At 32.9% G+C, this 20,162-nt stretch overlaps 2 protein-coding genes across 2 annotated transcripts; one reads left to right on the forward strand and one right to left on the reverse strand.

The window, feature by feature from the left end:
• The first annotated feature begins 1,071 nt into the window (after positions 1–1,071).
• LOC7475006 (BAG family molecular chaperone regulator 4) lies at positions 1,072–3,646 on the forward strand. The gene is made up of 4 exons (XM_002313943.4): positions 1,072–1,410; positions 1,998–2,254; positions 2,345–2,491; positions 3,240–3,646. The coding sequence occupies exons 1-4, from the start codon at positions 1,215–1,217 to the stop codon at positions 3,435–3,437; spliced, it is 798 nt and encodes a 265-aa protein (XP_002313979.1). The 5' UTR covers positions 1,072–1,214; the 3' UTR covers positions 3,438–3,646.
• A 1,226-nt stretch (positions 3,647–4,872) lies between these two features.
• On the reverse strand, positions 4,873–6,934 carry LOC7475005 (SAGA-associated factor 11). The gene is made up of 4 exons (XM_002313206.4): positions 6,781–6,934; positions 6,475–6,545; positions 5,506–5,817; positions 4,873–5,267 (listed from the first exon to the last, which is right to left on the reverse strand). Exons 2-4 carry the CDS (start codon positions 6,514–6,516, stop codon positions 5,085–5,087), a joined length of 537 nt encoding a protein of 178 aa, XP_002313242.3. The 5' UTR covers positions 6,517–6,545; positions 6,781–6,934; the 3' UTR covers positions 4,873–5,084.
• Between the last annotated feature and the right edge of the window lie 13,228 nt (positions 6,935–20,162).

Genomic DNA, 20,162 nt, shown 5'->3' on the forward strand with positions numbered 1-20,162 from the left:
TTATCTTAATTTATTTTTATGATTTATTTCGATTTATTTTTATAAAATTATTATAATCTCAAATAAATATTATAATATTTAGTCGGTGCTACTTTTATGAATAACTATATAATCAAGTAAAAATAGTTTTTTTAAAAAAAAAACAGAGTTTTTAAACTTAGTACAATTCATGATCAAGGTTTCAAGTGTGGCGAGATAAGTTGCAAAGCACAGATCGCCCAATATGTTTTTGTCTCAATATTAAAAAACTATATTATCTTGAAATATTTTTCTAAGTACAATTTATTTTTTTACCTGTCATTCAAATAGTCTTCGTACTTATCAGATCAATTAGATCACATAAAAAAACAAATTTAAAAAATATATTTATTATATTATATTGAATAATTTTTTAAAACTAAAATATATTTTTATTAATCATCGAGTTTTTATTAAATAAGTACAGTTCTGGAAAAGAAAAGAAAAGAAAAGTAGGAATTTATCGTTCAAATATTAACAGGGTCACTTAAATTAATCCAAATAAATAACAAAGATTTATTGGATGAGGATGTTATAAATAAAATATTTATTAACGTTAAAATATTTAAAACGATAATAATATATTTAGAAATATTTTTGTTTTTTTAATATAATTTTAAAGGGTTGGTCTGGGGTTAGGAATACTTATTCCTTTCTTGATTTTACACTTCAATTCTTGGTAATTTATTTCAACAACGGGCCTTCGATAAAGCAAAAGAATAGATTTTTAATTTATTGATTTCTATTAGATTGAGATTTGTTAAATCTCTATAGTTGTTCCCTGCTTTAATTGCCTCTTTGGATTATCATCTTTTATCAAGTATTTGGAAAAACAGGAAGTGTATATTTGGTATGGGATCGCATAAAATTTCGAAAATTTTTAAACGCTCAGCCATTAACAATGCCTTGTATAATGTGATCTTGACAAAAGCACTTCAAGATAATTGAACGCCCTGAAAATAGAGTGTCATGTACCATATCAAGTTTCTTTTATGACTTCAAACGGACAGAAACCGACCAACCGCTAAGCTCTAAAGTCTGCTGACAAGTCTTTGTCTTAAAGCTTCTTTTTTGTTTGCTTACTCAATAATCCTGTTTTGCTACTACAATGACCTTTCTCTCAACCAAACTTCAACCTTTTTCACTTTTCTTCAAATTGTATACTTCTTTATGATTCTTGACCCCGTTTCTTGACCATGAAAAGCTCAACTTCAAAAGGTACAGAGACAAGGGAGTTTAACTACAGGGAGATAGACTGGGAACTTAGGCCTGGTGGCATGCTTGTTCAAAAGAGAGATGTTGGGGTTGGCTCTTCTGGGCCTATGATCAAGATCAAGGTCTCTCATGGCTCATGTCACTATGATACTGATGTCCCTGCTCAATCCACTTTTGGTAAACATCTGTCACTGGAATTAATTGTGCGTGTGATTTGCTTTATTTTGGTTTGACCCCATTGGATAAAATGCCAGGATCTTATTTTTTTCCTTCTGGGGTTTTACTTTGCTGTTCATTTCTTGAAAGTGGGATCAGAGACAAAACTGTGGTTGGTCCTAGTTTTTATTTTAATGGTTGTTTCGCAATTAACGAGAATGATCTAGCCGTGATCGGCGATAGATTTTGTAGCATTTTTATGTAATGTTGTTTTTTTTTTCCCTTCATTGAACAAGCCTTTTGGCTTTTATTTCTACTTTTTCAAGATGCAATGCATATTTGCCAAGGAACAAAAATTCGTACTTAAAAATTGATTTTGCTTAAGTTAACCTTACGGAGATGTACATTGATCATGATCATTTGCGTTCGTTCGTTCATTGTATGGTCCCTCTCATTCTTGCATGCAATTTGATGGTTCTGAGGTTGTTTGAGTTTAGCTTGATTGTCTAATATTAGACTGCCCACTGGGTATAGGTTGCAACATTATGTTGTCCCTTATTCTGCATTCTGAAGTTGATCCTTAATTGCTGTATTTTGTTGAATTGAAGGGGATTTGAAAAAGGTTCTTGCCAATGAGACTGGCTTGGAGCCTCAAGAGCAGAGATTATTGTTTAGAGGCAAAGAAAGGGAGAATGATGAATATTTGCACATGGTAGGTGTAAAAGACATGTCAAAGGTGATACTTTTTGAGGATCCAGCTAGCAAAGAGAGGAAGCTCGAGGAGATGAAGAGAAATCAGGGTACGTTTGAAGCCTGTGAAGCTGTTGCCAGAGTGAGGGCAGAGGTTGATAAACTTTGCGAGAAGGTTAGCTTTCCATTGAGATAAAAGTTAAAGCCTTTTTTTTATGGCAAATTAGGTAACTTGTTGGTTATCGATGTGCTAATGATTTCTTAGGTTGTTGCATTGGAGACAACATTTTGCAGTGGCACTGCGATTGCAGACAAAGAATTTGTTGTCTTGACAGAATTGCTTATGATACAGTTGCTTAAACTGGATTCAATTGAGGCTAATGGAGAAGCAAAGGTGCAGAGAAGGATTGAGGTTATTAATAACGCTGCCCTACTTGCTAATTTTTTCCTTCGCTGATGTTCTGTGATTGTCTATCTTAGTTCGTTCAAAAAGCAAGAGGGAAACTGTTTTGCACCTATAGCTTGTTCCATGTCCCGAGTCAGAAATCAGTATTCGGTGTGGGTTTGAAAGATGCTTGCTCTTTATGTGCACAAAAGCTTGAAGTGATCTATGCTATTCGTAAAACAATGCTGGAAAGTGGAATTAAATGATTGAAAGACAGCATAGGATAAGTTGGAGCCTATGTTTGTCCTGATTAATGGGCTATTTCAACTGGGTTATAAATTTTCAGATCATATTGATTAATCATGCTTTCCCACTCCCACTAAACAAAAAAGACAAAGAAGGAGAGTTGGAAAGTGTAAAGAGAATAGTGCTTGCTGATGAATCAATTGTTGTGCCTCTGTTCTTGAAAAGAAAGGTCCTCTGATGTGATTATCCTTCTGGCATTTATGTACGAAAGAGTAGAGATTTTTTCACCCCTAATGGCCCTTTAATTATTTCCCATAAACACTACTTGACTCGTGTGACCATCGCTTCACCATTACTTGCTATACCATAGGCTGCCAAGGTGATGACCCTGCTGTCCACTTTTTTTTTTATTCGAGTCCTTGCATTATCGGGATCGCTCCTATTCGGTCCAAAACATGACGACTAATATGTTGTTCAGTGCAGTTCTGTGTCAAAATGATGATATATAAATTCGAATTTTCATGTGCAGGTTCGTCGAATCCAGAGCTTTGTGGACACTCTTGACAATTTGAAAGTACGAAACTCTAACCCCTTCAGCAATAGTAGCAGTGCAGTATCAGTGACTACCAAATGGGAGACATTTGCGTCTGGAGTTGGAAGCCTGAGTGCCCCAGTTCCAATACAATCTGCCACTAAAGTAACTCAGGACTGGGAGCTGTTTGACTAACCATGAGTTCTGTTCACTGGTTGGTTTTGTACAAATTCACAATGGATTGTGTATTCCCATAGGGCTTGAAACCCGTATTGTGTAGCATCTTATGCTCTTTTGGTCACAGAGTGCTGTTTTTGCCGAGAAATGGAGGGGCATATTCGAACCGCTTCTATATCTGTAAATATGGCTTTGCTTATAATAGATGAGCAACTTGTCTCGTCTCATCCGTTTGCCTTCTTATACATGGACGAATTATGCTTGGGAAGCATTGCGGGAACCATCTCTAAGTTTGTGGTCTGAGACATGAAAACCATTTTCGAATGCACACCCAAAAGTCTCAAACAAAACCAACATGATCAGCCTTCATATATTTATATATTTTGGGTAGAGCTAGAAACACCCCCACCCTATCCCATATCTACCCAGACTGCGGCTGCACTTTACCACTTTCGTTTTGGTTGAGTTTTGAAATCATCTTCCTGGACACTGCACTTGCGTTCATCTACAGTACTTATGGTGCTCCTTTCCTTGGGTAAAAATGATGCCAGATTGCCGCTGCACACTTCAAAAGACTTTTCTTTTCTTTTTTTAAGAAAAATCACCTTGTTGATCACGTTTTCACAACATATTCTTACAGCAGAACCATAGCTTTATTTTAAAAAAATATCTGAGCTTCGCGACAGAAGATAATCAGTGGTCTAAATGCTTCCTTTCTTATAGACTAATGTCCACCCTTCCACCCTATACAAGTCTAGGCCTTCAAATCTCAACGTAACACGGCACAATTAAACATGCAATTTAAGTGCAGTTGCTTCTTCCAACCGTTACCCACCTGAAAGAATTGAGTAGGAGAAACAATTCCCCAATATTATTGCTACACAATAATATTATTCCAACCGTTACACGGAGCTTTCAGTTGATTTAACCGGCTGGAAATTAGAGAGCAAAGACCAGGGCATTAAAATGATTTAATAATAATAATGTCAACAGAATTTCCTTTTCACTTTTCCTTTCTCTTTCGATGCCTATCTCTTTGTTTTCTTATGATTTTGTTTCTCATCAGAATAGCCGAATTTTTCTTTTCAAGGACGAGCCGGATAATATTATTGCTACACCAAAAAAAAAACAAACCAGTGAGCTTAAATCCAGTTTTTTTGGCTATAATTCATTAAATTTTTATCCAGCGGAGCGATAGCTTTTCCCATTTCACATGATCTTCATTATTGGACCTTTTTTTGTTGAGAAATGAAATTGGGAATGGAATCCGTCGAAGGCAGGAACTGCAGGAGTTTAGTGTGCTCAGCACTTCTTTGACACCTTTAGCCCCTTAGCTATTCCCCTTCCCAAATTTCTACTAATGAGGTGTATGAAGATTGAACTTTCACGTCTCGTTGGCATAGAAGCTGCCCTTTAAATTGAGGGATTAGCAGGGAAAAGATATGCAAGTGAGTTGTCAATAATTTCCTATCCAATAGCAGCAGGTGGTTTTGTTCTCATTCCAGACTCGAAGTTTCAAACAGCAAATGATTCATTTGCAATATTTACAGAAAGATTGTGCCTTTAAATCCTCTTCTAGTATTACCTTTAAGAAAACAAAAGAACCCGCATTGGTTGTAGTTGCTCTTATGTCATGAAATCAGCCTGCCATCACTCATGCTTGATTCATGGCTCTTCACATGTTCCATTTGAGTACTCTTCGACTGTGTGATTGTATGTTCCATTTGATAACCTGTTTGTGCCGGTTGAATTTGAATAAGAGGAGTGTGCAGAAACAGGACTGCCTCGTGAGTACCGGTTCTGTGCTGCTGTGCTACTTCTTGTGGCCTTGACACGAGCCTTCCTACCCTGTATAGAAGACCAAAAGCATATCAATGATGTAAAACAGAAATCTAATACAAACCTCTTAAGCACAGAAGGCGTTTTCATAAAATGAAAATTGGAGAATTCTGGCAAGCAGAATACCAACTGATACTCGCCAGAATTTATACCGAACCATGACGTGGTTCTTACTGGGAAAAACAAAACTAGTTATCATCATAAAAAATGATAACACAGCCACGCATATTAACAGTCAAAGGTTCACCTTTCCCATGCACTTCTCCAAATGAGGAGCAAATCTCCCAGCCACGATCGGTCTCCCACAATTCATGCAATCAAACACTTCATTTGCAACACTTGGATGTGTTTGTCCAAATATGTCTACAACATACTTGCCATTGGTTTCACCACTATTACTAGGATCAGCTACTGTAACACGAGCTTGTGCTGACAGCCTCAATTCTTCTTCCTCTTCCTCCAAATTGCGATCAAGACCCAACCTCGCTATCCGATGACACTCAGAGGCAACATCAACAATTATGGAATCAAGGAGCTCCCCAAAAAAATGGGATGAAAGCTGTAATCAAAACATTTACAACCATGAAAAACACATACTAGAATTGTATATGAGCAAGCACATCAAAAGAGCATACATGAGAAGAGCAAAATAAGAGCTTGAGTGACAGGTCATGGAGGGTTCAATTCCGAAGGGGAACAAATGAGTCATGGCTCATAAGCAAAAGAGGAAATAGAGCAGAAGCAACTTTAGGTAATAAATCTGCAGCTCTTTATTTACCTAACTAGTTCTCCATGGAGAATGGCAGAGATTCAACTTACACCATAAGTTTCTTCCTTCCTTCCTTTCCTTTCCTTAAATAGGTTTTAACTTGAAATCATTTTTTTCCAAAAAAGAGTAATGCTATGCAGAGTTTAATTGCAATCATGATAGTGAATGTATTACATATGCCTCTACGGTCTAACATTGATACCCGATCGCATGTGGTAACAATAAAACATCTCTATCAGCAGAGACTGCGCAGAATTTCTCTTCAAAAAAAAAAAAAAACACGCAATGATCGAATCCCATCAATAATAACACACAACCTTTGACAACAATATTTTATATTTAACAAGAAATCATAAATATTATCAATGGTAGATTACTTAGACATTATAAAACTACTGATAACAGAATGGTAACAAAATCGTATAAATTTTCCAAGAAAATGAATACCTGGGTATGAGGAGACATGTTATCCTCGTTGGGCACTGACATGGACCTTTATGACACAAAAACTGCACTACCTGGCAAAATAGAATACAAAATCATCAAATCCTAGATTCTTCACGACAGATCTAAAGGATCAAACTTTTTAAAAAAATCGCAATAGTCCACTCCAAATTAAAGTTTATCACTCCCAGATTTTAGATTGGATTAAGTAACTCGATTAATCAGCTAAAAACCTGGAAACCCACAATAAAAATTAAAGTTGCAATGGACAAATCAATGTATGACATGGGATTGAAATGGCTCACTTACAGATTGAAACGACGTAGTCTTTACGAAGAGAGGGAGGTATTTTGCTAGTGCCTTCTCTTGTCAGTTTTGGTTTTGATTTGCAAGGAAAGAGAAGTTAGTGGGGATCTTCTACTTCGCGCGACCCACAAAGAACCAATAGCGGCTCGCCACTGTTTATGAAATAAGATTTTGGACGTAATTACAGATATATCCCTGTTCGCTTGCATTGGACATAAATATATAATCGTCCCTCAGAGTTTTGGAAATTACAATAACAGTCAAATCTCATCTCATCCGTACAGTTCAGTTTCAGACTCGGAAGTCGGAACCAATCAAGTACGGGGAAAGATCAACCTTACACACGTGCAACTTAAACGGATTGTCGTAAAGTCCAATTATTTTTGTATGGTTTAATTTCGATCGAATCAGATGTTAAACTTGATCAAATTTAGTTTGGGTGAGATGGATGCTTGAATCCTTCATGTATCTGTATTTTTATTTTATTTTTAACTCTGTATAGGATGCAAAAGTCCATAATCTTTAGGTTCATATACAGACTTTCGAGCCCGTTAGAATTAAATGTATGCATGTTTAATGTATGCATGTTTGGAGTCTAATTATAGTTATTTTTTAAAATATTTTTCATGTTAATAATATTTTTTTATTTTTAAAAATTATTTTTGAGATCAGCACATCAAAATATTTTAAAAATATTAATAATATATTAATTTTAAAAAAAAATTAAGTTTTTTCACAAATACTTTTTAAATGTATTACCAAACGGGCACCCTTGGAAAGTAGTTGTGATCGCTGCAGATACCAAGCTCATCTTCGAAACTAAAAGTAATATATACGACTTTGAAATGATTTTTTGTTATGAAAGGATTTTATTGCTAGTATAAATAGAATGTGCAGTGGTGCATTTAGCATTGATGGCGTGTAGTGCCAGCAATAAATCTTGAAGAATATATATATATATATATATATATATATATATATATATATATATTGTGGTGGATTATGTGAAAATATTGTCTTCTGGGGTAGTTCTATATAATAAATTTAACCGTTTTCTGTAAAATTAAATATTTTAATTTATATATTTTTTTAATTTTTTTAATTGTGTTTTTAATTATTTATTTACATTCTTGATTTATGTAATTAAAAATTTATGTAAGCTTTTTAATTTACAAATGAAATTTTTTATAAGTATTGAATTTAACAGATTCAGTGAAGCTAGACATGCAATTATTCATGAGCAGTCAACAAACACAATTTTCTGAATTTAAATATTATTTTATAATTAATCCAAACCCAAGTGTAATCTTTCGATATAAAATACAATAACTTTTTGGTTTTAAAATTGTACGTGATTTTCTAATATTAATTTCTCATTAATTCATAATAAGTTCTAAACATATTAACGTTTTATGTGAAAAATCATGTTAAAAAATATTGTATTTATTTTGACTTTAAATATACTTATTAATCATGTTTTTAAACCAATTTTTCAAAATCTGAATGTCATTATACCTTTATAAGGCCTCCAAAGTCATCGACCTATATTTTTTCCAAGTGAAGTTTTTTTTGTTTTTATAATATTTTTCTCCGTGAAGTTGATCATTTTATGTTAAAAAAATTGTGGAAGTTGGCTTCTTCTCACGGGAATCCACAACTAAGGCTCGCAGTCCATACTTCGCAATGGAAGTCCACACCTGACCATAGGATCCCACGCCTTATCCTTGGAAGACCACACCCTCCCTTTCATTTGATGATTTCTTCGCCATGGAAGTCCACATCTAACAATGGGATCTCACACCTTATCCTTGGAAGACCATACGCTCCCTTTCTTTTGGTGATTTCTTCGCAGCGGACAATGGGATCCCACACCTTATCCTTGGAAGTCCACATCTGACAAGAATTTTCCACACTTCACACGATACAGAACCCACTTGGAGAAAGTGTATATTTTTTTATGTAATACATTTTAGAAAAAACTTGTATAGAAATCGTGTAGATTACACGTATGTTAATAATAGTATGCGCCAAGGACTTTAGATTGTCTTGAATCTGAGTTGTTGCTATGTGATCCTTGAATCTGACTTTCAAGAAGATATTTGGTAAGTTGTACTGAATATTTCTGTTCCACCCACAATTCTCTTCGATTCTTGATATTCAGACCCTTATACGTCAAGATTGGTCTTAATTATTCCATTAATCTATGTTTCTCGTGAAGCAAATGTTTATGCTGATTATTAATTTGCCAGATCTCCTTCTTGCTATCTTTGCATATGCTTCTGGTGTTGCTCGGTCAATAGTTTGGTTTCTTTTATTTTATTTTCTATACCCAAAAATCGAAAAAAGAGAGTGAAACTATTAAACCGAAATGTCCAAATCCAGGTACCGAACGCTATAACTAACATGTATAAATTACAACCAGTAGAATCGCATCTTAAAAGCCAGCGGTCCAGTCCATCTCAACATTAGCATCCCTTTGAAAAAAAATATCAAAACGTTTTAGCTCACAAAATGATGACTTATGGGGTTTGCGTCATCTCTTGCAAATGCGGTTCACAAATTCCCTCGAGTTTTCAATCAGCGGTCCATTTTTCACATCGAGCGCACTACGTTTGATACGTGATGTGCGAACTCAAGTGTAGACTGTATTCTTTCACGCCCAGACATTATATCATGTGATTCGCTGAACCCGGGCTGTCCAGCCCGACAAAATAACAATCCTAGGTGAAAGGTTCTTTGTAATCCCTTGTAGACTCAATACTGAACCAATCACACATATCTTGAAGCCTACCGCTGCACCCAAAGTGTATTATTTTGGGGTAAAAAATGGTATACTTGTAACCAACCATGAAGATAGAGCATGCATACGTTAAATGAAGGCATGTTTTTTTAGTTATGTATCCTTTGAAAAATGGTTTTGTTATCATCATCAATAGTATAGAAAAGCTAGAACCCAAATAGTTTTTACATTGGCCCATTATTACTTTAGATCTATGTCTTCAAGTAGTCCAGAATTATAGATAACAAGCACATTAATTACTCTACTCTCTCGTTTGCATGGACACACAAATACAGGTTCAAGACTATATAATAAGCTCGGGTTATACTCTGTCCACACTATCCATGTGGTGAAATTCAAGGCGAGGTGAGACTCATAAGAAATACAAGCCTAAAGTCCTATGTGACATAGAGCTCCTCCGGCCAACTAGAGCTCAAGTGTAGATTGTATTCTTTCATGTTTGGACATGTCATGTAATTCACTATTTCACTGGATCTAGAGTAGACAATTCAACCTTAGTATAACCCTGGATGATCTAATAGGGATATTCATCTTCAAATTGGACATGGAGAGAAAAAAATGCCCCGAATTTTTTTATATTTTTAGATTATTTTAATGTATTAATATTAAAATTAATTTTTAAAAATTAAAAAATATATTATTTTAATATATTTTCAAATAAAAACACTTTAAAAACCATTTCAATCATATGAAAATTCATAAATTGCTAAAAATTGTTCAAAAATTAATTGGGTTTTGAAAATCAATCTGTTTAGGTGGCTGGAGTCTGGTTGAAGCTGCTGGATGGAAGTGGACAGTGGTGCTGTCAGCTGCTTGGTTGGTTCCGTTGGTGGGTGTCGGGTTGATGAGACGAGGCTGATGTCGAGTGCTGGGTTGGTTTTGTTGGGAGGGGCTGGTCTGGTTTTGTTGGGCAATCGCGGTGGAGGTGGTGGCGTCGGATGGTGAGGGAAAAGGGTGGAGACTAGTGGCTGCCGGTGGCTTTGGTGATGAGGGTGATGGGTTTCGGCCAAAATAGAGAGGAATGGGGTTGTTGATTTCGGTTGCCATTGGGTTGAGGAGGATAGCTGCTGCCAGAGGGAGTTGTTAAGGGCGGGTGCTTCTGCTGTCAGTTGCCATGTCCGTGGAGAAGAAGGGTGTTGACTATATGGGTGGTGGAAGCCGAGAGAGAGGGCTGTCATTTTGGTTGAAAATGGAAGGATGGAGCAGCGAGGAGGAGACACCTTGGGGCTGGTCTTGGCGTGGTTGACGCTGGTGTGGTGGCTGGTCTACCGTGACAGCGGTTTATGGGCTGTGATGGTGAAGTGTGAGGTTATGGCCGGCGATGATTAAAAAAAATGTGGAGAATTTTCTTAGTCTTTTGGGAGAAGGGATAGACCAGGGGGGGTTTGGGAATTTTTTGTTTTTTAAAAAAAAAATGGGAGAGAGAGGTCACGGGTTTTACTTTTTACTTGTTTTGGGGAGTGAGGAAGGATGTCGAGATGGGTTTCCTGCCTTGGCGGCACTGTTGCTGGTCGAGAGGGTGCAGACGATGGTCTTGGCCGGTCGAGAGGGCGGGGGACGGTTCTTTTGTTTTCAACGGTCATTATAAATTAAAATAATAAAATATAATTATTTTAAATATATAAATTTAACCATAATAAATATTAATAGTAAAATAATGTTTTTATATTTTATTTTGTTTTATTTATCTTTGACAATAAAATATTTAAACAAATATTTTATTTTTATTTTATGTTAGCCCTTTAACCTCATTATATTTTAAAATTATAATAATTATTATTTTAATTTGAGTAATAATTAACATCACTCATGACTCGGATCTTATTTTAAATTAATTATTTGAATTGAATTTTAAAACTATAATAATAATTATTTTTATTATTATATTAATTTGAATTAGCTCGACTCGTGACAAGTAATCTGAGTTTTGTTTAGAATCAACCGAGTTGAGTTTTAAAATTATAATAATTATTATTTTTATTAATATATGTCCTAGTTAGATATTTTTAAATTAAAAAATTTTTACATAAATATTTTAAAAATAAAAATATTATCTTTTGAGATAAGTTTTTTATGTACTTTCTTTTTTAAAAATAAATAAATTTATATCATTATTTTTATTTATTCAACTAAATACATTTATATTTGTACTACTTTTTTTTTATCTCATAATAATAATTAAATATTATTTTAATGTACTGTAATATTGTCAGTGCATTTAATACACCGGATATGGCGCACCACATTCAATGCACTGACTCTCTTCTAATTTTCTTTTCCATGTTTGGGGGCGTGTTTTCCTCTTGTCTCTTCCCCATTTTTGCAGTCCCTCTTTACCTATTTTTTTTTTTTTTTTTTTGTAATTTCTGATTTTTTTAACTAAAACTATAAACATACTGGTTATATTTTTGGTTTATTTTTTAAAGTTATTAATTGGGGTCTGTAAATTTCAGAATGATTAAAAGCTCAGATGGTAAAAAACTAAAAATAGGCAAAAAGGTTGAAAATTACAAGATATCTGAAAATTAGGTGAATAACGTTGAAAATACTTTTTTTTTTTGGTGAATTTTTTGTATTTTTTAATTTGTGGGAATATATTGAAAAATTAGAGCCAAAATCTAGTGATTGCACATTAAACAAGGGCACGCTTTTTGGCCACAGATCCCATAAAAATTTGTTATATTATAGCACAGAATCCATAAAACCTAGATCTTAAATAGTTTTTGCAATGATCCTTTGTTACTTTGGATTCATATCTCCAGGTAGTCTAGAATCATAGATGACAAACACACTAATCACTCTACCATCCATTTCTATGTATACACCCATATGGGTTCAAGGCTGCATAAACAGCCTTGAACACAAGGGAAGTCACCTCTACTCAGATTTTTTCTTCAATTTTCTCCATTATAAGTGATAATTTGAAGAAAGAAGGGCCGTTTAAGTCCAAATTAACCTTTCAATCCATATGACATGTCGAAGAAATTAGAGAAAATCTGTGATAATATTCATAAAGATTTGAAAGACCGGTGGGAGTGTCCTCTCTCAAATTTGGATTATTTCCGAGACAAGAAACAACCCACCTGTCCACGTTTAGTTGTTTTTGTGTTTTTTTTTTCCATGGTTTTCCACTGACAAATACTATGTTGATTTCACTTCACCAACCTAAAGTATGGTTCATTCTGCGAAGAGATTATCAATCCAAAATACCTGGAAGGCATAAGTCCCGTGATGTTCCAGTAACAATGTGGATTATGTTTTGTGACTCAACAATAGTTGAATTTATGGACATAACATTTTATTTTTCTTAATTTTTAGTGATTGCTGGAGACAGCATTAACAAAGCATCATATAAATGGCGGCCGTGCTTATCTTAAGAACTTTGAGATCACAATCGGTGACATTGAATTAAAAAAAAAATGGTAAATATTAATTCTCATTACGTTGATCATTCAACTTGTGCCCACTGCTCTGCAGACTCGTATGCACAAGATATAAACGGGAAATTTGCCTAAGATAATGTTCTTACAAGTGGACCTTCTGATAATTTAGCTTCAGAGATTTGGATTGCATGTGACATGTCCATACTGTCATACCCTGAAATTACACGTTTTGTTTCTCTCTCTTCAATTGAAAAAATAGAAGTTAGGTGGAGAGGCGACACAAGACATCTCGGTGGGCATTTTTTAAATCTCTTTCTCGGGTTGAAAAAAATTCTAAAAAAATCCCCATATAATTCCCATCTTAGCTTGTGGGAAAATGTAGAAATTTTCATGAACCCGCACCAGCAACTGTATGGGGCTTGAGCTAGACTTTGGACCAATTTACCATGAGCTAGACTTTGGACCAATTTACCAGTCACTGCTGTCCATAACTTGTTGAAAGCTCTGGGCATCGTGGATTTATCCGGGACCATAAAACATGGCGTATACAATGACAAGTCACAAGTCGAATTTCCTATCCGAAACTCACCAAGACAGTGAGAGGATGTGAGAAAAAGAATTCACACCGTGTCAATTACAATTACCACCCTCTTCAAGGAATTCCCGTGGGAGAAAAGAACAAAACCAGTTCAGAAGAGATCTTTTTTATGGCATTAGTCAAATTGTAGAAAACAAATCAAGTTTCCTTGCATAGTTGGACTTGCACCAGAGTCATCCATTTCATATATTCCCTGCAAAATGAAGAAATCACTACTGCTAGCAGATATGAAAACCTCATGGATATCCCCAAAGCCACAAACCTCATCATCACCTGCTGCCGCCGTGGTTACAACGTATACACCACCACAACAAGGAACGCCTCTTTATTTTCATGATAAGCATTTTGGCTTGCATGGTGAAATCTTGATGTTTGTTGTTGTTGGCATCTTCTTTATCTTCCTTATATCACTTGTACTCGTTCCTTGTCTCAAGCGAGCTGGTAGGACTCCCGAATCAGAGGATGATTAAGACTCCACCATGCAGGGAAAAGGTTTAACTTTTTGTAGTTATGGAAACGGAGGAGGATTGATACATGATGGTGTTGCACAAGATCGAGTTTCACTGCACTGCAAGTGATCATGAGATTATGAAGGATCGATGGACAATTAACTCCCCGAGAAATATTCTTGAGGAATATCGCTAACTTGTGGCTGTGAGTTGTAGTTAATTTTATATACATTGTTTGCATACATGCATGTCCTGATTGAATCCGTATATATATTTTTTAGCTGAAGCTTTTTGCTTTTTGTATTAAACAATCAGAGAGCACCCACTTCGTGCAAAACTGTAATAAATTTAGGTATGGTACTGCCTCCAATTTCTCCATCTCAGAACCACTCTTCAGCAAAACCATATAACTGCATAAATTGTGCTTCTTATGATCTGTCTCATAAATTGAGCCAAGACTGCAAGTGAAAATAGGGAAAACAGACGGGACAGGATTGATCAGAAAGCCAAGCGCACCACAGACATCTCCAGAAGCAATTACTTTCATTTAATTCCATTTTAGGGATGGCAGCGGAGAGTGGTCGGGGTGGGTATAGCTCTGTTGCTGTTTGTCAGATATATCGGATCGGGTCAGTATCATATTTTTCTTATTGGATAATCAGGGGGCAGGTCGTATATATAATTTCCACATGGTATTTTCCTTTAAATTAAATAGTACTGAAACAATTATTATACAACTATCTTTATAATATTAATTTAAACTCTGAGACTCTTCTCAGTTGTGGTTGTTGAACTGCTATGTTTAATATTTGAGATTTTATACTTTGCGCACTCACGCATTTTGAAATATTGCTCCGAAAATGTTTTGTTGTTTCATTTTAATTAAAATATCATGTCAAAAAATAAATAAATAAATTTAAAACACACTTTTAATATTTTATTTTTTTCTGAATTATCATACTCCTCATATATAAAGGTTTTATTCTTTCATTTTAGTTAACTGTGCTGTTTTACATGGTTATTAATTATATATAATTAAAACACCATGTCAAAATAAAAATAAAATTAAGGAGACACCTTTCACAAAAAAATTTCATGAACCATTACACTCTTTTGGAAGTTTGTGTTGTTTCACATAATAATAAATTATATTTAATTAAAAAGTCATGTCACACAAAAATAAAATCAAGGAGACATTTTTAATATTTTTTTCTTAAACCATTACGCTTCTCATAAAAATTATGTTATTTCATCTTAATCAAGATGTTGTTTCAGATGTTTAATTAATTAAAATGTCATGTCAGCAAAAATAAAATTAATTAAGTGATCACTTGTATTTAATTAAAATATCATTGTCAAAACAAAAACAAAATTGAGGAAGGCATCTTTAATACTTTCTTTTTTTGCCTAATCTTTGTACTCCTTGGAAACAATATGTTGTTCCATATATATATTTGATCAATTTATTATTTCACAAGTACTATTAAATTCTTATAATTAAAAACATTTAATATATAGAATAAACATCTATAGCCACAAGTATTAATAAAACATCTATAATTTAATAACCAGCCAAAAAGCCATGCAGGTCAAGTGGTTCCTCGATGTGTGTATCATGTGGGTGTTATCATCCAGCTTCATATTCAATAGGTTCACATAAATTAACAAATGACTTCCAGAAGATCTCCCTTGCAAGAAGGACAAGGGTCCAAGAGATCACCTTAATATCTAGTTTTGAATTTGAAATTACAATTTTTTTATTTAATTAATATAGATATTTGAATAATTTTGCACGCATCTCAACTAATCTTATAAATTCTAAAATTAATAATTATATAAGTCTTCAGCCTTATAATTTTATTAAAGATAAAGATTTGTTTAATTATATTATTAAAAGTAAAGGAAATTGAACGAGTCTAAAAATTATTTTTTAAGATATACTAGTTGTATTCATGTTTTTCTAATTTAAATAAAATTAATATATATATATATATACACTCGCGCGGGCGCGTGATTTTTTATGTAGTGTATTGAACACATATTACCTGTATAAAACTGTAAAGTGAACATTAAAAGAATCTATTTAAAAGTATATGAAATAGACATGACGAGATATCATTTAAAAGGGTAATGGCTATGAGTCATAGTTTTTGAGTTTTTTTTTTTTCATTTAACTAGAATCAACTTCCATTCCCTCTTCTTTTTTTTAGTATCGTGGAAAATGTAATAATTTTTTAATATTTCCAGCATCAATCAAATTATATTTTCTTTATTAAAAAAATATTTTTTAAAGAAAATATAAACAATCAAGTAGAAAAAAATAAAAGTAAAAATACTTAATTATCAATAATTTTTTAGGGGCCCGGCACCTGCAAGAAATTTTATTTTTCAAGCCTCCATTCTACAAGTTGTAATTTTAGCCCTAAAACTAGAAGATTTTAAATTTTGCCCTCTCTAAATTTCTTTCCTTAATTTAGCCCCCTATCTAAAATTCTAGCTCCGCCCCTAATTATAACAATGATGTTAACATAAAATACATGAATTTTGATGAAAACACTTGATTGGAAAATATTTAAAAATTCACATTCTTGAATAAAAAAAGTTAATATACTCAAATAAAAAAATTAAAAGTTCATGGACTGAAAATGTTATTAAACCTTATAAAATTGAAATAAAATAAATTCAAGGAGATGAGCAAGAACGCAATTATATATATATATATATATGAAATAGGAAGAGGCAAGAAAATGGTTTGCTTTTATATTCAATTTCTCTACTGTCTAGAAGAGTAAACTTTATTAAATCTCTTCCCCTTTCACCTTGTCGACAACATACAAAATAAATGTATCTACATATTAAAATGGTTAGATCGTTATTTTTTACTACCGATGATTTGATAAGATAATAGATAGTAGTGTTTAGAAACGTGGTGCAAACCATATTTAAAAAAAAATGTTTTTTTACTGAAAATTATTATTTTTTAATGTTTTGGACTTAAAAATGATTTTTTAAAAATAAAAAATATTATTTTAATGTATTTTAACACGAAAAACACTTTAAAAAACAACCGTAATCACATTCTCAAACCAACACTAAAGTACAGACCATGCACTTTCTTTTTCCTCGTTCTGGAAATGGTGCATTTCTACGTATCATGAGTTATAATTATTATGATGTGAGAAGAAGAAAAAAAGAGGGGTGATATAAAGATGATATTTATAAGAACAAATTAATGTAAACTTCAAACTTGGTACTCAAACTATTTTTTTTATATCAATTTTACCATTAAACTGTTTTGATTTATCTATTAAAAACTTTATTAATTATAACATTTAATGAAAAACATTAAGTTCCATAAAGAATGGTGTCATTTCTTATTAGAAATGGATGAAAGTCTAAAGTTTGATAATACAATTAACATGAAAAATAGTTTGGATGCAAAATTGATATTATCCTACTAGTTTGGTGATGTATTTAAGGGCTTGCCCAATAAATTATCAACACATTTACATCTATGTGAAAAATATATTATTTATGGGAAACATTTATTTGGTGGAATAACCAATAGAGATGAGCAAAAAAAAACAAAAAATTAATTAAACAAAGAAAATTAGAAAAAAAAATAACCGAAAAAACTGAATCGTGAAAAAAAAACAGATTAAACCGATTATAATTTTAAAAAAACTGACCGGTTCGATTTTGGTTTTATAAGTCTGAAATCGAAAAAACCGAACCGAACCCAAACAAAAAAAATCAGAAAAAACCGAGAAAAACCTGTTTGAACCGGTTTTTATTATAAAAAACAGAACCGAACCGAAACCGGTCGGTTTGAACCGTTTTCGTTTTTTTTTTAAATATTTTTTTTTGTTTGGTTATTTTTTATATATATAAAAACCGAACCGAAAATGATAACCTTTAATAACCAAGTATTATATTATAGATGAGTGGGGAGCTGGAATATTGAGTTTATCAGTAATAAATGAATTTGGATTTATAAAATTAAAATCCGTTTTATAATTATAGTAACGATCAAACTGAAATCCAGATGATCCGTCACTGAAACTTCTCACACCAATAGAAAATGGAGTGCGTTGTGAAATGGTATTCACAATCACACTTAACAATTGTGCTTGGAGATTAGCACCAAAGCAGAGAAAAAAAAAAAAGAAATCAGAGGATATTACGGGCCTTGGTAGTGGAAAATGCCGAAAACTTACAAAGCCACTGGGCCTAGAAGATGGCGCTACCCGCCACGAGAGTGATGGCAATTGACACCCTCAAAACAACCACACAACTCGAATATACAGGATACGGACATGACGAAAGCAGAGTATTTGAGATTGAATTTCAACTTATTTTTATTACATTTTATTTTTTAAAATTTTTTATTTTTAAATTATTTTAATATGCTAATATTAAAAATATTTTTTTAAAAATATTTTAATACAATGCTTTAAAAAGCAACTGAACACATCCATATACAGCAGCCCCTACGCCATATACAGCAACCACACGGAGAATCCAACGAAACAAGGTTTTGTCACCGTCTTAGTTACAACAAGGTTTGGGTAATTCATTTACCCAAACGTCGCAACTGAGTTCCCCTTTACACATGACGAAACCTAGATGCCACTAACCTCACCAGCCATAGCTCCAAGAGACCCACCATCACCGCCCCCAAGAAGATGCTATTCTCCTCAATTGATAGACTATGGGCCTCGGGATCATTAAACTTTATTTAGTTTGATAGATCAACTGCTGACCGTTTATTTATAACCTAGTCTATACTAGGTTTTAAATTACTAGTCTATACTAGGTTTTAAATTAATAAAAGAGCTGATAAGTCAACTAACAATATATAATTAATAGGTTAAAAACCTATTTTGACTTTTATTTTTTTTCTTTCAAAATAATGTTTTATTCTTCTAAAAAAAACTCTTAAAATTAAATTTAATTAACTCATACAACGGGTAACCTAGAACACCAGTAGAGTTTAATAACTTTAGCGTGCTTTACATTCCTCTAAGGCAGTGTCCTGTTGCTATCCAGATATGAAATGGATAAAACAAAATAATACAAAAAAGAATAAGTAACTGGTTGGAAATCTGTGTGAAACACGTGTTTAAAATTTTAATTTTTTTATTTAAAATAAATTTTTTATATATTTTTAGATCATTTTAATATTTAAAAATTAAAATTAATTTTTAAAAATTAATTTTTTTTATTTTAATAATTATATTTTTAAATAAAGTAATCTTCTTGGTATCCTATTTGATTGATTGATGAAAAGACAGTACAAAGTTGTTACCAAGGTTGTTAAAATCGCGATTTAACTCGTAAAATCGTACGATTTTACGAGTCAATGTAGGCTTTACGTGCTAAATCGTTTATAAAACTCGAAAATGAGTAAAATCGGGTTAAATCGAGTAAAATCGTTAAAATCAGGTAAAATCGCATAAAATTGCGTTTTTACCATCGATTTAACGATTTTACCCGCAAAAAATAAATTACAATTGCTTTTACAGGTGTCGACTAATATTGGCGGTGTCGACTGACTATCAGCATTTGGTACAGTGCAGTGTACGTGTAGCACGAGAAACAACGAAACAGCATGTACTAATGTACTTGTTCATTGTTACTGTTTCCTTGTTATTTTAAATTATTTTTTGCGTAAGTTAGACGGATCCTGTCATTTTTCATGTCTCTTCTGCCTTGTTCTAGCATGTTGGGCAACTTACCCCTTCTAACATGTTGTTCGATGAATCTCTGTAAAGTATCAACTCTAAATAATTTGGGGCTGCAGTTTAGTTAGATTAAATTGAGTGTAGATCTTGACAGTAAGAGAGAGTTGTCGATTGCAATTTACTCTACTTCTTTATAATATAACATTGCTTTATATTTGTTTTAGCGGTTTACCTGTTGTTTTTTAAAAAATTAACTTTTTAAAAATTAATTTTATTTTGATATTTTGATATTTTTTAATGTGTTAATATAAAAAATAAAATTTTAAATATATATATATATATATATTATTTTAAATGTTAAAATATTTGATAAAAATCTTATAAATTTAAATTGTTTATTTAGGTTCATACAAAATGAAGAAATCGCGATGAAGTTGGTTTTAATTTACATGACACACCAGCAGATTGTTT

The sequence above is a fragment of the Populus trichocarpa genome, chromosome 9 (genome assembly GCF_000002775.5).
Source record: "Populus trichocarpa isolate Nisqually-1 chromosome 9, P.trichocarpa_v4.1, whole genome shotgun sequence".
NCBI lineage: Eukaryota > Viridiplantae > Streptophyta > Magnoliopsida > Malpighiales > Salicaceae > Populus > Populus trichocarpa.